This window comes from Lepidochelys olivacea (genome assembly GCF_965140295.1).
Source record: "Lepidochelys olivacea isolate rLepOli2 genome assembly, chromosome: 1".
NCBI lineage: Eukaryota > Metazoa > Chordata > Testudines > Cheloniidae > Lepidochelys > Lepidochelys olivacea.
Window position 1 is genome coordinate 244,210,745 of NC_140411.1, and position 20,689 is coordinate 244,231,433.

The 20,689-nt window shown below is 41.1% G+C and overlaps 1 protein-coding gene across 2 annotated transcripts in view; it reads left to right on the forward strand.

Annotated features, from left to right (window-relative positions):
* The first annotated feature begins 5,690 nt into the window (after window positions 1-5,690).
* The window catches only part of KDM5A (lysine demethylase 5A), an 82,492-nt gene continuing 67,493 nt past the window's right edge, over window positions 5,691-20,689 (forward strand). The window contains exons 1-6 of one of the 2 annotated variants that reach the window (XM_084648415.1): window positions 5,691-6,172; window positions 8,391-8,468; window positions 10,099-10,221; window positions 12,647-12,817; window positions 13,305-13,439; window positions 20,032-20,137. In XM_084648415.1, the coding sequence (XP_084504541.1) occupies window positions 6,002-6,172; window positions 8,391-8,468; window positions 10,099-10,221; window positions 12,647-12,817; window positions 13,305-13,439; window positions 20,032-20,137 (784 nt within the window). In that variant the 5' untranslated portion in view covers window positions 5,691-6,001. The remainder of the gene's footprint in view (window positions 6,173-8,390; window positions 8,469-10,098; window positions 10,222-12,646; window positions 12,818-13,304; window positions 13,440-20,031; window positions 20,138-20,689) is intronic. The other variant, XM_084648416.1, reaches the window with a different exon arrangement.

Below are 20,689 nucleotides of genomic sequence, written 5' to 3' on the forward strand. Positions count from 1 at the left end.
AGTCCCTTTTATTCCCCCAACAGCTATCCCAATTCAGACCCTTCCCAGGGTCTCCTGGCCCGTGAAACACCTTGCCTTTGCTGAGGAGACAGAGCTGTAAACCTCCTGTCCCCTCCCAGGCTAGCCTCCTAACTTAGCATTTCTCCAGGGCTTTTATAGCCCTTCCCTTCTTCAGCCCAGCTGCCGCTACTTAGCTGTGAGCTGGCCCTCATTAGGGCCTGCAGCTGGGCTTTCTGCTGGCTGCCTGGGCCCCTGCACCTGGCTTCCCTACCAGAAAGCAGGGCTTAGCCAGCATTTTGGCAGGGCATTCAAGGGGTTTTACCCCTACCCTTCCACAGGACCACAGAGGGAAACTGAGGCAGCACCTCTGCAGTGCCACCCCAGGCCACGAAGGGGCACCCGGGAGTGACACCCATTTATATATACAATCAGTACAACAGGATTGTTGGATAATGACAAAGATGTACTTTTTGAGGTTTTACTGCATAATTTAATAGCTGTATGTGCTTAATGCACTTTTTGAAAGCGTATGAGTAATCAGTAGAGAGAGAGGAGTAATTGTTGCCTTTTGTTTTTCTTAAGTATCTACAAAATAAGATAACTAAAGTCACTAAAAGATCATGAAATGAAAAAGTTCTAGGAATTTAAGATTGTTCAGATTACACCTATAGGGCCAAATTGCAGCGATAGGTTTGGTGCAGCCAAATGTAGCTCCTGTTGTCTTCAGTGGGAGATGCAGCTGCTGATGGTGGTGCTGAATGGTCAGTTGATTGTTTCCAGTAAGTCTGTTAATCACCCCTTTCTGTTTATAAAGGTTCCTAACTTTTGTTTTTCTTTGACTACGAGCTACCTTTGCAACTTTACTTTTTTTGATGCTGTAATGAATTTGAACAAAAGTGTTGTCAAGCTTGCAATGAACAGAGATATTAGCAATGTTCGGCCTCAAACTTCTAGATGCTTCAAAAAGCAAGCCTTGCAAAATTAAACTAAAACTTGTGGTCAGGATGCGCTGCAACCAGATAACACGTTGTGCTCACTCCTATGTAGTAAAGATAAATTATGCCCCCGGGCATAATTTATCAAACCCGCATTAACCACATTTAAGACAATTGGCTACAAGAAAATAAGTAAGCATAACTTCTACAATTAAAGCGACTATACTAACCACACTGACAATTTGGCCCACCCTGATTGGTTGGTCTATTTTAAAAACACGGCCAACCAATAAGATAAAAAGGACAAAGGGACAGGACTAAGTGTGTGTGTTTAAATCTGACCCACGCCCCCTGAACCGAAGGGACGTGCACTTCTCAACTGTCTGTATCTGGCCAATGCAAAAAATGGCCGACTGAAGGGTAACGTATTTTCGGACGAATGCAGGGTAAGATTATGGAGTAAAGAAGTCTGGTTGCTCGAGCTGAATTGATCTTAGTTGTATCAATACTGTAGTGTTAAAAATAGTGGTAAGTGACTGGTGAATAATAACTTTACACGTACTTGTGCTTGTCTTCAGTGAGTGCATGTGGCGTTGTTACTTGACGAATAATAACTTTACATGTACTTGTGCTTGTCTTCAGTATAACTTGCCATTTTTATTAATCCTTATTCAGTGCTGGTCTTTACTCTTTCTTAAAACCTTTTTTGAGGAATAATTAGTAGTTTTAATTTCTCTTATATGGGCACTACTCAACCTCATTACATCTCTGTTGGGTGGTGGGAAGTAGCAACCACCCAGGGCACAATTAGGGCCCTGATGCGTGTCTCCTTCTTCCAACATCTCTGTACGGTGTCAGAAGTGGGATTGTAAAATCTGGGATAAGGGGACACGGTCAGACACTGTAACCTGTCTGCCCTGAGACCCATAAGCCTCTAAAGACCCTGCGGTATAGTTTCTATGCGGGTGCCTTTCAGACAATTGCCTGCCGAACTGTGGTAAAAGCAGTCAAAGACTCGGGTGACACACACTAGCTAATAAAGGGACGCGGTTTGGATTTTAAAATTTGGCCTTGGGACTTGATCCCAAAAGACATCATGGCATAATATATTAAAGGAACGCAAAACCCAGGAGTCAATGTTCCCAGACGTATGGTTATACCTGCCAGTGTCCCTTTTCGTTGTCGAATTACTGGTTTTAGACTCTCAGGTCACAGTTAGTGAACCTTTTGTGTTCCTACCTTCCAATTTCTACCTAATGGCAACTTTTTGCTGCCATAATCTTACCTTCTTGCTGCTATTCCCTTAAGAAGGATCTCATTCCCTCAGTGTCATAGGCCATTGTGCCGTCCCTTTGATCTACAGTGATAGCGTCACTGTCAGCACAAGTTACAGAAATTGTCTTGTGCTGGGGTTAATCTTGTCACTGTGAATTTACTTTCTCCCCAAGTGTTATAAATTCTGTCTTGCACTATTAGTAAGTTTTAAAATTGTAAAATTCCATGGCTGGTCCACAATTGTAAGGTTTTATTTCCCCCTGTGGTATTTGATGATTAGCTAAATAAGTTTAGGGTCCAATCCAGGAGTCATTGTTGCCTGGATTTTTTCTGGCCTTTGTTTTTTGTTGGAGTAGTCTGTTGTCTTCTTAAACACTATTTCTGTTCCCGGAACCGAAAATATCTTCATAGGAAATTTAACAATCTGGTTCTTCCATTAGTAGAACTGACATCAGAAGCTCAAGCTCCTGTCTTTGAAAGGACATCAGTGTAAATGTCAGTCAGTAGTCCAAGCAGTAGTCCAGCAGCAAAACAAAATAAATCACCAGCAAAAGGAGAAAGATTCTCTTCAGAACCAGGCACTCCAGGATAGCCTTCATGTACAGACTCTTCTTTTTCAAAGTATTAATCTTGTTTTGTCAAGTGCTGTTAGTAAGTCAAACCCTTGTAAAAATGCTTCTGCTTGGGAAAAAGATTATAGGAAAGGGCCTTTATTTGGGGCCATTTGTGGCCCCGTGCGTGTTAAAAAACATTGTAATGCTCAGGTAAAGTGTCTGATGTGTAAGGAATGGCTCTACCTTAAAAAATCCTTAATCAATAACACATATTCTAAGGAAGCAATAATAGCAAATAGCTGTGTAGGTATTCCTCAAAAATTCACTAAAACATCATTCTTATTATCAGTCACATGCTCAATGCGCAGTCAGTCGGTCGTATTTTGGCCAACCGAAAGTATAGCTTGCGTCATTCGGTCTTACTGTTATCATTTCCAATTGGGCACTGTCATCAATTCTACATGGATTCGGTATATAGTACACTTAATTCTGTTAAGCTCCAGGTGCACCTGCCTACTCCCCTGCGGGTGTCCAAATCAGAGGAAATTGTCCAAAAATTCTCTAAAATTGACTTAGCAATAATTCGGCTAGGCAATGTTATGTCCGCAATTCTCAATGTCTCACAGAAACGTTACCAGAAGCTTACCCTGGTAATTCCTCCCTCTACTCAATCTAAGGATATGATAATAATCCCATGGTTAAAAAAAATAGAAAGATTTGTCTGCATAATCCAGCAAGATGTTAAAAAAAAAAAACGGCCCATCAGGTAATTGGAATCCCTAAAAAATTGTTACATATTGTGGAGCAGTGGGGTCCACACATTCTTCTGGGATTCTTAGTGTGTTTTACCATAGTTATTTCTGGGGCTTTAATGTTTGCCTGCATTCGCTATTTGCCCCGTTATAAAGGAATATACTCAGATAAATGTTGTTTTTGCTAAACTGGAAGTTTAGGCCTCGGGGGGGTGTGATTAATTTGAACAAAAGTATTGTCAAGCTTGCAATGAACGAAAGTATTACCAATGTTAGGCCTCAAACTTCCGGATGCTTCAAAAAGCAAGCCTTGCAAAATTAAACTAAAACGTGTGGTCAGGATGCGCTGCAACCAGATAACACGTTGTGCGGACTCCTATGTAGTAAAGATAAGGTATGCCCCCATGACATAACTTATCAAACCCGCGTTAACCACATTTAAGACAATTGGCTACAAGAAAATAAGTAAGCATAACTTCTACAATTACAGCGACTATGCTAACCACACTGACAATTTGGCCCACCCTGATTGGTTGGTCTGTTTTAAAAACATGGCCGCCAGATAAGATAAAAAGTACAAAGGCACAGGACTAAGTGTGTGTGTTTAAATCTGACCCATACCCCCTGAACCGAAGGGACGTGCACTTCTCGACTGTCTGTACCTGGCCAATGCAAAAAACGGCTGACTGAAGGGTAACGTATTTTTGGACGAATGTAGGGTAAGATTATAGAGTAAAGAAGTCTGGTTGCTCAAGCTAAATTAATCTTAGTTGTATCGATACTGTAGTGTTAAAAATAGTGGTAAGTGACTGGTGAATAATAATTTTACACATACTTATGCTTGTCTTCAGCGAGTGCATGTGAAGTTGTTCATTAGCTACTTGATGAATAACAACTTTACATGTGCTTGTGCTTGTCTTCAGCACATACTTGCAATTTATATTAATCCTTATTCAGTGCTGGTCTTTACTCTTTCTTTATTTTGTCTGTGCTGTCTTATAGCTGAAAATCATTAAAGAATAATTTTTAAGGAATAAGTATTAGTTTTAATTTCTCTTATATGGACACTACTCAACCTCATTACATCTGTGTTGGGTGGTGGGAAGCAGCAACCACCCAGGGCACAATTAGGGCCCTGATGCATGTCTCCTTCTTCCAACATTTCCGCAGTTGCATTTGTTTATACCCATTTTATAGATGGGTAAACTGAGCCACAGGGAGGGCAATCTGCTGCTAGCTCCCTGTCACCCTGGGCAAAGCTGGAACTTGAATCCACAGTCTTGACTCTTCTCCCTCTAGCCAATACTCTTTAGCTTATAGCTAAGAATGACGTATGAGCGGGAACTACTTTGATACCTTTGGTAAGAGGCACAGTATAAGCCAGTCAAGAGTCAAGCAGCACCAAGTGGACCTCACCCCCCACCTTGCAAAACCGAAAGGTGCCTAGAACACCACTGAGACTTCAGGCCCCATTTTGGATCAGTACAATCATCATGGGATAATCCCAAGGAGCAAGAGAAGGTAAAAATCTGAGCAGAGAAATTACTATTGGGGGCAGGAGGCAACTACAGTTGCCAGTTTTGGTTGGACGTATCCCTGGAGGTTCCATCACATGCGATAGTCTTTTATACCTGCAGACTCCAGGACAATCCTGGAGGGTTGGCAACCACGGAAGCAACTGTTTTCAACCAGCCGGGGGGGCGCGGGCGCGGGCCCCCTCTCAGCCCGACCGGCCACACTCTGGCTGGAGGAGAAGGGGCCCTGGGACTGAGGTGAGGGAGCGGGGGCGGGGGGGCCGGTAGGAGTCGAGTTCGGGGCGGGGCTCTGGGCGGTACTAGAAAGGAGGGGCTCTGTGGGGGTGATGGGGACGGGTCAAGTCGCTCCCTTGCATTCGCCCAGACAATGGGGGAAATGGAATGTCGCCACCGGAAGGGAATCCTGCCGTCTCTTCACACATTCCTCCGCGCCGGAAGTGGATGCGGCTGCCGCCGTGGCCGGTCTCAAGGGCAGAGAGCGGACTCTAGAGCGGGGGTGTGTTCGGATCGCTACGCCCGGGCAAGGGTGCGAGGCGGCAGGTTCCGAGCGTCCTGCGGCGGTCAGGGACTTTTTACCGGGTTGTAGGCGGAGGGATACCGTGTCCTTCACTTCCGGCGGAGGGATTTTCTCAGTACACGTAACTTCCGGCTGAGCCAGAGTCAGAGGAGGAGGGGGAAAAAATCCCCCCCCCCCCGAAGGGGAAACAAAAACAAACGGGAGGCGCCGCCGCGGCGGGTACCTGAGACCCCGGCCTGGCTAGCGAGACTGGGCCCCTCCTCCAGCTTCCTGCCCGGCTGCAGCTGGGGCCCGTAGGATGCGGCTCAGCCCCCGGCCCGGCTGGCCCCGGCTGTGACCCGTCCTCGGTAGCGGAGGAGAAGGAGCCCGTAGCCCCCGCCTGTTCCTGCGGAGCCGGTGCCCACCGCCCCCCCTCCCCCTCCCCAGGGCCGCCATGTCGGGGGGCGGCGGCGGCGGGTCGCGCTACGCGGCGGAGTTCGTGCCCCCGCCCGAGTGCCCAGTATTCGAGCCCAGCTGGGAGGAGTTCAGCGACCCGCTCGGCTTCATCGGCCGGATCCGCGGCCTGGCTGAGAAAACCGGCATCTGCAAGATCCGGCCCCCCAAGGTACCGGGCGGAGGGGGGACTGGTCACGCCCACGAGCAGAAGGGGCTTGAGGTGACCCTGGGCGGGGGGGGGGGGGAGACGGGCCCTCAGGGGTCCCGTTTCCTAGGATCTCTCCCTAGTGGGTGTGACAGGCCCCGAGGGCACCTCCCCGCAGCCCCGGGGCTTTGCTCAGCCTCCGGAGGCGGCTCCCGGTTCTCCGGCTTCCTGAGGGCGGGAGCAGCCACGGACACTCCGGCATTTGCACTGCCGCCTGGGCGAAGCTGGCCTGTGGGTGCCTGACCACCCCACAGATGATACTTGGGAGCTACTTTCGCCGCTGTGTGCGATGTAAAAAGCAGATGAAGTAACGTTCTCCCCTCCCCCCGGAAAAAAAAACATGGCTGGGGTTTAAAGCCCTTCCGCCTGTGTCGCCTTTCGGGTAGCAGATCAGTAAACTATCGTGTCTGTGTCAGGGACACGCAGTTTCTATGTATTTTTTTTGAGCCTCAGAAACAGAGTTGTGATAAGTCCATGGATGCATTAATACTGGTGAATACTTGTTTTCATTGCTGATGTCAGAAACTTCACTGAGCTCTGTTACTCTTCAAAACATCATTTGTTTGGATCTTAAACTTGCAAAGGTGGCTCAGGTGAAAACTGTAGTTTATTCTTTAGGGGGAAGAAGGATTTTCCATTCTAAGATACTACTGTGTATAAACATATTTCTGTAATTATCATTAGAACTATCAGTGATCTGTTTGCAAACAGGAAATTTGGTATTTGTGTATTGTAGTTTAAAAAATTAAAGCCTAAAATCTAGGTCAGAGTGGCCAGATTATGCTTGCAGCATTATTTTATGACAGTTTGCCCTGCAGAGGCTTCTGGTAAATGCAGCTGCAGCAGCAGCTTCTCAGTAGAATTTACTTGGAACAATTTCACATTACAACACAATTCTTAAGTGCAGACAAGAATAAATCAACTTTAAAATAGAGTAGCAAAAATAAAAAGATTAAAATGGTTGAGGGAGGAAGGAGAGGAGAACCCACAGAGCTGGTGTAGCAGTGAACTTAATAGTGGCAGAAGCTATTGCTTACATTTTGTGTTCCTCAGGCTTTTTCCTTCTGTTCTCTGTGATTTGCTGGAATCTGCTTAGTTTGCTTTGTGACATGGTGAAAGCTTGACTTCCAGGGAGTTACCCTTTCTAAACTAAGCAGAGTCCTTTGGCTTGATTGTGGAATCCAGGAGATCTGAAGAAACCGGTCAAGATTCTGTCCAGTAAAACAGCTTGTGATTTCTTTGCAGTTGAACTCTTGGTTTTGGCCTTGTATGGTTGATTAGCAGGTTGCATTGCAGTGATCTTCAAATTGAACAGTCAGGTTCAGTTTAAAATCTGCAGTAATGATTAGATGGAACACTTTACGTTCAGCTTACGTATTCATTACTTCTCTGTGTTGTTTTATGTTGTGCATATTTTAAATTGTGAATATCTTCTCATTTTATTGTAGATATGCTGTATAATTTATTAAATGTTTCTTAAAGTACTAGAAAATGTATTGTGCTTCCTTGGAGTTAACACCAAATTTGAGAAACAAAGTTGGGTTGCACTATGTTTTTTTTTCTGCCCGTTAGACTTTTTTGGCCTGAGATGCTCTAAGATCCCATTTATGAGGGTTAAATTTCTGACTGTCGTATTCTCATCTTTATTACATGTCTAGCTCCCTTCATGTCCATATGTGCCAACATCCCTGCCTCAAGCGCTGTAGTTTATTTGAAGTTAGTTGCTTTTATTAGTTAGACTTTGAAATAGCCAGGGTTTACAGACCTTTTTTTAAAAAGTCCTGCAAAGTGGTAGCCCTACCATATGGTTCTGTCCTTGAAAGCCTCCACTATGTTCTAACTCAGTCTAAGGTAATATCAATCTAAATATTTTAAGCTATGATATAGTTTATATTTCTACTTTCCTGGGCTCTGTATTGAGGCAACTTAATAGCTTTTCCTTACTCCTAACTCAAATATTGGGAGAAGCTCATTAATTATGAAGTTGTTGTGCTTTTCTAAAATGGAAAATTCTCAGACAGATTAGAATACTAAAAAATCCTTGATTTGCTCTTTCTGTGATCAGCTGATGATTTGCACAGTTTTGAAATTCTCAGGAGACATTTTTTTGCATTTGTGGGAGAAGTTATGATACAATCCTTATATCAGACACAGTAAAATCTCTCTCTTTCTCTCTGTTTAGGACTGGCAGCCTCCATTTGCATGTGAAGTACAAAGTTTTCGTTTTACCCCACGAGTCCAGCGCTTGAATGAACTGGAGGTGAGCTTTTGCACCATTGACATAATTTTGTATTCACACACAAAGCAATATAGGTCTCCTTGCTTGAGTTTTGCATCTTGACTGGTTTCTGGATTGGTAGACTTTAATATCCCACAGACCACATGAGTGCTTACAATTGGCACTAGCAGAGTTTGGATAAAGTAACTCTCAGACTTTGAGATCTGGTTTTTATTTTATTATTCAAAATAATCACAAGAAGTTTTTTATACTAGGCTGAAAACATTTAAAATGAATGCCAAGGACCATCTTGTGTAGTAAGAGTAGCTAGTGTTTAGCCCTCAGAACTCCCCGCTGTTTTTTTCATAAGGTGTTTATTGCTGTTCTTAATCCCCAAATTGCCTAATTTTTAACCACTTTGATAATATCTCTTAAATCTTTAAAACAAAAAACCAGCAAAAACCCCACCACTAACAGTTCATTTTATTGGTCTATCCAGATGGTTAGAGTACTCACCAGGGATGTGGGATACCCCCAGTTCAAGTCCTCCCACCATGTGAGTGGGAGAAGGGATTTGAACAGGGATTGGCCACCTCTCAGCTATGTGCCCTAACCACTGGCCTATAGGATATTCCCCCCCCAAGCTGCTTGCAAAAAAATACCAACCAAAAACAATGTAGGTGCCTAATGCCAAAAGAGTGTTTGCAGCTGAGAATCCCAAACAAATTGAGGTGCCTCTCTGTAGCTGGAATTAGGTGTTGAACTCCTGGAGAGTGGCAGGGCTGAGGACACACCCCTCATCTGGGCATCTACCATTGGCTAGCTTGGGCAAGGAGCCACTCAGTGTTCACTTTTGTGAATACTGTTCTGAAGTGCCTATATTCCTCCATATTTAAGCCTCTCACTGCCAGATGCTGGGACTGCTTGACAGGGGATGGATCACTTGATAATTGCCCTGTTCTGTTCATTCCCTTTGAAGCATCTGGCACTGGCCATTATTGGAAGATGGTACTGGGGTAAGTGGACCACTGACCCAGAATGGCGTTCTTATGTACATACTTGTTGTATGGGAAGTCTGAGTATCTAACCCAGGCTTTGTGAATCCCAGTGATTTTCTAGACACCTGAAAGTTAGGCGAGGTGATGCTGAGCATCACCATGCTCAGATTCTTTTGTGAATCTAGCATTATTTGTCTCTCGGTTTGTGAGTGCGTCTCCTTGTGGAACAAGAACCACTGAGCGCTCCAAAAATGCTCCAGGAGACCTTGCATAGTCCAAGGCATGTAGTAGCTTTGCTGTTCCTAAAATTTTTGTAATATTAACAAATAATAGATGATCTTACATTCCTGCCTAGAATGTATGTATGTTTGGTTTTTTCCATGAGCTTACATCTTGGCTTTAAAAAGAGAAAATTGTTCTGGATAGGAAATTGGCTCATAAGTTATCCACAAGAGTGCATAGTTTAAAACAAAAGTTTATGAAGGTTTTCTTCATTATTGACATTTCTGCCTCCCGTTGTTTTACAGGGAAAATGAATAGTAAATTGTCACATTCGTAGTTACATTATAAACATGTAAATAGTGTTTCCTTTGATTCATTTCTGTCTTGATTCTAGGCATTTCTTTCATGTCTGACTAGGTTCAGACCCATCTGTATTCTTGTTGTGATTATAGGCAATGACCAGAGTGAAACTGGACTTCTTGGATCAGTTAGCAAAATTTTGGGAACTTCAAGGTTCCACTTTAAAAATTCCTGTGGTGGAGAGAAAAATCTTGGATCTGTATTCTCTGAGCAAGGTGAGTAAGTTTCTTTGGGGAAGCAGGGACTACCTGGGGTGATGGTTGCGGTTTTGTGCAGATTTTGCACTGGATATACCATGAAAACAAGGAGATACTTAAAATATTTGTAATCGGAATGATTACAAGGAAATGGCAGACAATTATAAGTACAGATAGCAATTACATTTGTGTTTGTGGCTCAGTATGCAATATGAAAGCCCTGGAAAATTAACCAGTAACTTTACTGGCCAGTTCTTCTCTTTGCTGCTCTCTACACATTTTAGGGCAGAACTGTAGGAGTGTAGAGCTCTTTGCAAGACTAAGGGCATGTCTACACTTGGAAATTCACCAAAATAGCTACTCTGGAATAATTATTTCGTAGGGGACAGTGTGTGACAGCACATCAGGTGCCAGCCCTGTGTGGGAAGGAGAGCCTAGAACAGCTATGTTGGTATAAGCCCCCATGTGAGATACTTTGGAGTAAGAGTGCCTTTTTCCAGTTTAGCTGCTAAAAGTAGTATTTTGCTGATATAAACTGCATCTATACAAGAAGGGTTTTGCCTACATAGCTGTAGCAGCAAACCTTTTTGAGTGTAGATTAGGCCTACGAATGCGTGGTGGTACTGGCACTACTAGATCAAAGCCAGTTTCCACTTACTCATCAAAATGTACTTGTCTCAGGTGAGTGGAAATGTGTAGAGTGTGCAGTAGAGTAAGTGGTGTTGGAACAATTTGTAGAGTGAGGGTGCTGAAAGCCATTGAACAAAACTTGTAAACCCTGTATACTTGTAAACAAAACTACTTAAAGCTGGGGGTGCTGCTGCATTCCTAGTTCTGGCACCCTTGAGTAGGGTACATTGCTTTAAAAGATTATGCTTTAGAAGAATTTGTTTTTCATAGACAGCCTTATGGGCAATGTGTATGTTAACTTTGCTTAACTGTCTTTGGAAAGCATTGAAGGTTTATTTCCATGTCTGCCGTGGTTTGTTAGGAAATGATACAATAGTCTTTGCATAATGCCAATGGGAATGATATTTGGGATACTGGCATGAATTAGAGCAGGGACCTCAGTTCTGTATGAGTTAATACTTTAGTTGTCTAACTAGTTGATAGCACAAATTACTTGCTTTGTTTAGTGGAAACTCACTGCAAAGATTGTTTTTATTTTGTTAGTATCTAGGTAATTGGCCATCATTGTTCAGAATGGGTGGGTATAAACTTTGGTTGCTTTCACTATGTTGCTCATCTTATAGAGTGAGTCACAGCTTCATTCACTCATTATGGGCACTCCATAAAGCTTGGTCATTCTAAGCTAAGGTGTAATCATAGCTTTACCTAATGGATTCTCTAATTACAAGGTATTCTCCAGTTCAGTTTTAAAAGTAATGTGAAAAAACAAAGGAAATAGAGGAAAGTGTGATTTTAATTGTTACTTGTGTTAACGATTATAAAAACTGACAACTTAAAATCTAAATGACTTTTCACTTAGGCTTTTGCACTTCACTCAGTTTAGAAGCTAAATTGATAATGTTTTCACTTTTTAGTTCCACTGCAGTAATTATGCTTTGGTGTTTGCCTTTCCATCAGTCCCTGCAGAGTTAGGCATATAACTTGGGCTCTTTGAGGAGGAAAGAAGTTTACCACCAAACTGAAGAGGTGTAGAAATGTTAAGAATCTTTACAAAATGTAAATGAAACCAGGATATGTCTATTTTGGTTTTAAACTGTTTCTCAGTGATCCTTAAAAGGGTGGGGAGAGAATAGAAATGTGGTCAGTGTTCAGAGGAAGCAGCTCCTGTGACCTTCATTTGGAGACAAATGGACTGTTTTTCAGGTTAAATAAATTAGTCCTATATAGCCAAAGAGGACTTTGTATGTGAACTGATAGACTCAATGGCTATTGAAATAGTATGGGTGCAGCAGTACTGATCTAGTTGGAAGGAGAAGTCAGTGTCTCCACTTCTGACAGTAGTTTCTGTTTCATCCAGGGTTCTCTCTTGAGAATTTTGTAATTCTGGAGTCCTGAGCTTCAATGCTTCCTTCTATATTGGGTCTGTTAGAATTGACTCCGCTTCTGGCCAGACTCTTGTGTTTTTCATCAGACTGCACATCTGATGAGAGCTGACTTTTTTTATTTTGTTTTGACAGTGGGTTTGTATTCTTTCCAACATGTCGGAGAAGCACTGCTTGTTCGTCTCTTTCGTATACACTTTTTATTTATTTCTGAGCAATGGGGCTGTAATAAAAGCATCAGGTGACTGAGACACGTATGTGTTTGTTAAAGTACTGCCCCTGCAGGAAAAATCTCCATATCATAACTATGGATCTCTGAGTTTCACGGAACCTTTGAAGGTTTGGTTTGTATAGTCATGTATGATTCATACAGAATGGTTGGAAGAACTCAAAGTTCCTTAAAGTTTCTAAAAAAAAATGTTTTGTTTCAGATTGTTGCCAGCAAAGGAGGCTTTGAGGTGGTCACTAAAGAGAAGAAATGGTCCAAAGTGGCTAGTCGACTAGGCTACCTGCCAGGAAAAGGCACTGGATCACTGCTGAAGTCTCACTATGAACGGATACTGTACCCCTATGAACTCTTCCAGTCTGGGGTTACCCTTATGGTGAGAGACTTGTTCCCTTCCATGGCAGAAAGATGGGACCCAAACTGCGTCAGTTTATTGCTGTATACTAAACTGTCACATGTGGCTCTGTGCTCCTGAAAGCAGAAAGTACTTTCATCAAACCAGCACCTGTTCACATTTGGAAAAATAGAATTAAAAGTTGCATTGTGATCTGGAGTAGTGATTATACTTTTAGGTTTCTTCGATAGGTGAGAGATCAGTTTTGTCAGGAATGGGATACAGGGCAAAGAGTGATGTACCTGTTTGGGAAGGTGTCTTTATTACTCTTTGTTAGGAAGCTGTCAAGATTCAATCTTCTTATTTCAGGGTGCATGCAGTGATTTATCTCTTGTCCAAATGGCATGTCCACTGCAGTATGACTTCACCAGTAGCCCTATTCCTCAACAAACAGGATGATTCACAGACCGTAGAGAGTCTGATCCCCTGATCAATCAACCCAGTGTCCTTCTGTGCTCTGATCCTTTAGGGCATCCAAAAGCCAAACTTGGACCTTAAGGAAAAAGTGGAGGCAGAGGACCTCGGCTCTGATGCCCAGGCTTCCCCAAAGCAGGGCACAAGAATGAACGTTGTGCTGAAGAGAACCAGACGCATCAAATCCCAGGTACCCACATTACTTGGCCACTACAGACAGAGTGCATTTATTCTTTGCACCAGTGCAATAGCCTTTGTCTGGCCGTGGGAGCCCACGCAAATGTGCCACAAGGAAGCAGTCCTTTTTTTAAACTCCAGAGATATGTATCTCTTAGGCCTGGTCTATTCGCAGAAATCATATCAACTTAACTAAAGTTTGGTTTTGTAAACAGATATAGTTAAACTATTTTCATATTTTCAACTGGCTTATATTGTGTTTGTTTGCATCAGTGAATGCACCAATGCAAACTAAATGGATATAAGCTAGTTGTAAACTGATGTAAAAGTGTGTCGAAGTGGAGCTTGCATCCATTTAACTAAACTTTGTTTTTAGATTCACCTTTATTTAAGCAGATGTAAGCTTGTGTGCAGACAAGGCATTACAGGCAGTGGAAAACTGTGGAAATGGGACCAATTATCACAAGATTGACTGACAGTTTTTTGTGGGGAGGGAAAATGCAGAGTGATGCCTGGGAAATCTGTTCCAGTTCCACAGCTTTTTCTCCTGAAAATAAGCAGTCTCTTTTGTGTGGGTTAAGGCTATTACTGCTACAGCAACATCTGATATTTTACTAGGCAATATTGAAATTCCACAAGGACCACCAGTAACTTTCCCTTCAAACTGAAACAGCATCATTTTACATGTCGGTACATCAAAAAAGACCTTGAAGTCTTGGCCTGATTTTCCGTCTCTTTGTTTCTTTCCCTGCAGTCTTGTTTAAGCAGGCCATCTCTGTTTCTGATAAAATAACATGCTCATTATAAAAAGAGAATCTCTGAAAGTTTTTGGACTGGGTCCATGTGGCACGAACTAGTGGCTTCTTGCTGGCCAGTCAGTGGGACGTGGCTGAAAGCTGGGTTTTAATTTAATCTTTTTTTACTATTTGCACCATGCCATTCTGGACGTATTTTAAGCACACTGAAATTTCTTTTCCATATCTAATGCTATCAAAAACGTGTCTTTTTCCAAAGTGCACATCTCATGCCACTCGGGCTTCCCTTCACTTTTGCTGAGTATCCCTCAGCTTTAGTAAATAGTATGTTTTGTTTCTCTTAGATTATGGTTCATTTAGACAGGGTTGTCTTTTATCTGATATCACTTTTTGGCAGACTTACTACATTTATTTGTATAATGTAACCATATACAAAAACATCATATCAGTAGTACTAGGCTGTGATCATGTGAGATCTCTCAAACTGTGTTGTCTTGGGTATGGTCAGTACATGGATGGGAGATACCCATCCAAGAAAAATCCAGCATGCTACAGAAACTGCTGCTCCTCACTAAGTGTGTGGAACTCTTCTGAGCTGGTATTGAGCCATTGTCTAGGGGCCACTGTGCTATTGTGTCTTTTTCAGATGAGATATAGGAGACCCTACATCATTAAGATCTCATCGTTCTTTTTACAAGACTGCTTTCAGTAGTTTCAGTAAAACAATGGTATTCCTCACTCTCCCTTCTAAAAACTGTTCATAGTGTTCCTGGTACAGAACAGCTGCTGCATTTCATTGGTGGGTGAGTTATCTTCACACATGTAGTCTGCAAAGCTCATTATTGTTGACATATACAAAAATGTCTTATAAAATCTAAGCATGCTTTCAATTATTTTAGCACTTAACAAAAGAAATGAATTCTCCAACCCCTGAGAAACTCAGCTCACTCACTTCACTTAATCAGGAAAAGCCTAAATATTTTTGATACATTCAGAAGGTCTAATAAACTTGTTGGACTTACTGGGGAACTGAATTCAAAGCAGAGACGTGTCCCTTATTCTCCTGTTGAGAATGCCCTGCTGCTACCCGCAAATAGCATGACTGCAAATCTAGGGACAGTTTGCAAAATGTTCCAGGTTCAGTTGCAGGGCAGGTGCTTACGGAGACAGGAATCCAAACCACCTAGCCCTTTTTAGATTAAAGTGAACACCTTGATTTGTATCTAAACCAGCTGTGGAGCCCCTAGAACCCACATGTTTAATATGCCTCAGATGTGAATATCCATCAGATAAACATGCTCCTGTATTCTGCATCAGATGAAGATTACCTATGTAGAGTATGTTGCCAGTAATCCAACTGAAGGTAACAGTTATGGCTAACTGTGGTGATCTCTGTATCTGAGAAGAGTTTCTAAGTGGGAGGCAATATTACATTTTAAAAAGCAGAGAAAGTACTGTGGACCTATTACTTACAGATCAATTAGCTAAGAATGAGAATAGCAACAGTTTGGAACTAGTGACTGCAAGTTACTTGAATTAAGTATGGTACTGCTGCATTTGTGAAACAAAGGTACTAGATTTCAGGAAAGCCAGATTTTAAGAAATGTAATAGAGATGCGAGAGAAGGATATATTAAAATTCTCCATTGTAAAAGAAGGTCGGGAATCTTTAGATTCTATAATTAAACCACAACTGGCTACAAACCCTCTGAAAAATAACTGAAAGAACAAGAAGAGGAATATTGAGAAGTCTTTCCAAAACCAAAGATCTGTTTTAACCAGTCCTATTCTTTTTCCCATTACCGCAAAATAAAACTCTTGTAAATGGGAATGGTGGGGAAGGCAAGCAATAACTTAGTAAAGGGGTGCCAGGAAAGGAAGAAAAGTAAAAAAAAAAAAAAAAAAAAAAAAGATGAACACTAGAAAATAAGGATGACTTTACAAATGTTGGAAAGCAGGTCACTTATTAAATGAGTTTCAGAGTAATAACCGTGTTAGTCTGTATTCGCAAAAAGAAAAGGAGTACTTGTGGCACCTTAGAGACTAACCAATTTATTTGAGCATAAGCTTTCGTGAGCTACATGCATCCGATGAAGTGAGCTGTAGCTCACGAAAGCTTATGCTCAAATAAATTGGTTAGTCTCTAAGGTGCCCCAAGTACTCCTTTTCTTTTAGAACAGGAGTGATATTAATAACTGAAAAATGGCTTAGATACATTTTTTTTACTACTTAATTTAATAATTTTAAGGGAAATATTGTTTAAAAATAAAGAGCAGATTAGGAATACTGGAAAATATGGAGTAAAGACAAATAAGACATAAGGATGCATCCTTGGCTGTTAAGGGATTAGACTAATGAGCTTACTGAACTGCTGATAATTTATTTCTAAAAAAATCATTGTACTGGAAGGAAAGAGAAGCCAATGTTGCTCTAATCTTTTAAAAGATGTTATATTAAAGTGATACCAACAACTTCAAATCTAGAGAAGTTTTTAGAAGAGTTAAAAGTTCCTGGCAACACATCTGCCCTGAGTTCCCTTACCAATTTTTGTGGTTTGACAATCACACTTCACTATTTTGAAAACATTTTTGTGTTAGTGTGGGAGATAATTGCGGTGGAAACTGTTCAAAGAAACAATTTAACTTGCTATATAAAAAGTGTTGGGAATGCACAAAGCAATAAAATAAGTTTTGTTCTCAGTTATAATAATCTTAGGTGCTACTTGTTATAATAATAATAGAAGGTTAAAAATATCTCATAGAAGTGACTTTTCAAGTTGATGGTGTCCCTTGAAAGGATGAGGTACTTAAACCCATAATTGGATCCTGTTACAGTGTGTTCTTGATTTTTCAGTTTAGCAATTGTGGGACGATGGAGTAAATAAAGAAATCTGTTAAAATATTAGAGAAAAATATGGTGATGACAAGTCTACTTCGTTGCATGCTCAGTCACAAACCCTAGTTAGGAATAATAACATTGTGTGCTTATTAAACCACATTGTTAAGGCAGAATAACTTCAAAAGCACGTATACTGTGTGACTGATACAAGTGTGTCTGAGGTTGTTTTTTTTTTTTTTTTTTTGCTAGAGTGCAAGTTTGAAGTTGCAATATATATGGCTTTTTGGTATCTGTTGGAGATGGAAGTGAAAGCCTCATGGAAAGTTGGAGCGCGTTGCACTGTAAAAGTGGCATGAGACTTTTCCCATCCTATCCCTTTAATTCCATGCTTTCACAATTTTGAGTTGGGAGGTGTCTTGATGCAACCTTAAGTGTCACTAAATGAAGTGTGGGTTTTAATAATCTTGAATGTTTTTGATATTCATAGGTTAGTCTGTTTGTGAACAAGTGCTATTTGTTTTATAGGCATTTATTAGATAGAATTTTTTTGGTTGGTTCCCTTCTGGTTACATAACTTGTGCTTTTGATACATGTGGTGTTCCATTTACCTGATGAGAGGAATTAGTGGTTATAGATTGTGACGCAATCATTACCTTTTAAATCATTACCAATCATTACCTTTTAAAATATGTTTACTTAGAAGTATAATGGAATTAGAAGGACTAAGAATTGAGAAACATGGTTTTTATATTTAAAAAAAAAAAAGGCAGGAAAGCTTGATTTAATTTTTATAATTCTATCAAAAAGCAATGTGAGAAGAGAACTTGATAGATGTAATGTCTGGATTTTAGTAAAGAATGATAGTCAAGTTACTTTTTCAAAGGAAAGTAAGGATTGGGATTACGACAGGCAAATGGACTAAAAATTGCGTGAAAATCTGTAAATAGTGAAGATTTAATGAGAACATTGTGTTTGGGGGAAGGAGGTAATCTGATACCACTGGGATCTCTCATAAATCCCATTTTATCTGTTTTCATTAATCATATGGAGTAGTGGGGAAAAAAGTGTTCCCATAAAATTAAAGGGACGCTGACTTGAAAAATCACATTTGTCTGAATGGTGTACCTATATACTAAAATATTTTATTGCTATGTTTTGGTTTATATGCTTTGTACATTCTCATGGACATCAAGATCAGTTACACCATTGTCCAATGTCAGTCAGTTTTTCACTTGCTAGAAAGATTTCTATGAACATAAAGAGGTGAACAGAAATACTCTTTAAAATGTAAGTAATTAAAAAAATCAGGACATATTGGACTGCTGTATCAAACTGTATTTTAAAGTCAGTTTTTAAAAATACAGGTTGATAGTGTCCCTTTAAATTATGAGTGGGAACATTACCATTACCAGTGGGAACAGAGGCATAACACAGATGATCTACCGGATATTTGAACATGAATAGAAAATAACTGATATTCAGAATGGAAAGTTGCAAGTTAATATACTGGCTGACAAAACGAGACCAAACACAGAATCCAGTTGGAGGGAAAATCTGGACAGCACTAGTGCTAAACAAAAACCAAAAAAAAAACCCTATGGTGACTAGCAAATGAGACTTGTGTTTCAGTCCATTTTGGCAGCCAACTAAAAGAACAAACATGAAAATTTGACATGAATACTTGGAAATTATATTCTCTGTTTATAGCATTATTGTCATTGCACATGGGGTTTCTCGTTCAGTTTTGAGCACAGCTCACCAGAAAGCTTTTTTTTTTTTGACGTCACCAAGGATTGTGATAGGTGCCTCGCAGTACCAGCAGAGACCTGATTCATGCCCCCAAGGAGCTAACAAACTTATCTCAGACGTAATACAAGAAGAGTAAAAAGTTTGTAAAGGGGAGCAGGAGAAGGAAGGGCAGGCTAACATCAGTTGGTGCAGTTTCTCAGTGAGCATTAGTGGGCAGCATGATGGTTTAAAAATGTTTTAGTTGACTGGCTTGAAGGCTTTGTAGGAGCAGCAGGTCTTTAGGAGGGACTTGAATGAAGAAAAGGTAGTTGCCTGGTGTACCAGCTCAGGAAGGACATTCCAAGGGTAGGCAGTAATATAAAAGAAAGTTTGTGGATAAAGTGAGAGAGTTTTTGAGAAGTAAGTGGACAGAAGATGTATTGAGGTTCTCATCTCTGGTGGAGTGGAGGTAATGATGGAATAAAACAAGGTTGGATAAACCTATATTACCTATTACAATGGAATCTGGGCTCATGACTTGGACTCCTAGGGACTATGGTAATACAAAAATAATGAGGCTCCGTTAGTTATGGAGGACTGTGAATGAATGGACAGGAAGGGACAAAACATTAGAAGAGAACATCCCTGCATTGTCAGGGGGATGGCCTGGATGACCTAATAAGTATTTTCCATTGCTTAATTCATATGATTTGAAGCGCACCATGTGTAGGTAGGGGCTGTGGGGAACAGTAAATCTGCCACTGCATCTGAAAATCCAAGCCCAGACAAGGATTCAAGAAGACCTATGAAGTGTGAACATCATCAATAGTTTGTGGATATATCCACTCACTCTAGGGAGCAGATGAAAGGTGCCACATAAATAATGTATTTATTAATATCAAACTTTTCCTGTTCCATAGTAACTTGGAAAGTGTTGCATTGATGTTTGATTGTTTTTGCCAGAAGTCAAACCTAGTCCTCCGTGATAACTTGTTGTATAGATTGACCTTTGTAACAAAACTTTTTAATGCTAAACGTGGAGACATCTGTTTGGAGAATTGGAAGGGAAGTTCCAGTCTGTGTTTCATTGCATTCCCATTCTTGCGTTTGGATACTGGGTTTGGGGATGAAAAGTCAGGCCTTCCATCTTCTATGGGTAAAGCAGATATTGTGAGCGTGAATGGGGCAATGAGAGGAAGAGAGTAGAGATACAAGTGTACAGTGAGTAGTGGAGACCTGGAAGGTAAATGCTGATGGTGTTGTGCTGATCTGGTCTTGTTTTCAGGCAGAGGCAGGAGAGATGAGTAGAAATACCGAGCTGAAGAAGCTGCAGATCTTTGGAGCTGGACCCAAGATGGTGGGACTGGCATTGGGAGCAAAGGATAAAGAAGGTAAATAAGCCTCTGGTTTATCCTGTGGGAAGGACTCTGAAACAGTCTTTTGAACCAAACCTCACTGCTCTCTCTGGAGACAAGTGGGAAGAGGTCAAAATGAGCCACTATGACGGGAAAAAGTTAAACATTTTGGGATTTAATTCATGGGGAGGTTGACAGAACTCATGGTGGCTAACCACATTGGCTGGACTCTTAATTTGATCGTCATATTTCTTTATTTAGGAACCATACTGTACCAGTTGAGAATTACTGGACTTGAAAAAACACCAGTCATGCTAGATAAGCGCACAAATTGTAAGGTTTCAAAGTAGCAGTCGTGTTAGTCCATATTCGCAAAAAGAAAAGGAGTACTTGTGGCACCTTAGAGACTAACCAATTTATTTGAGCATAAGCTTTCGTGAGCTGCATCCGATGAAGTGAGCTGTAACTCACAAAAGCTTATGCTCAGATAATTTTGTTAGTCTCTAAGGTGCCACAAGTACTCCTTTTCTTTTTGCAAATTATAAGGGTAATCCACTTTGTTTCATGATGTACCTGGATCTCCTGTAA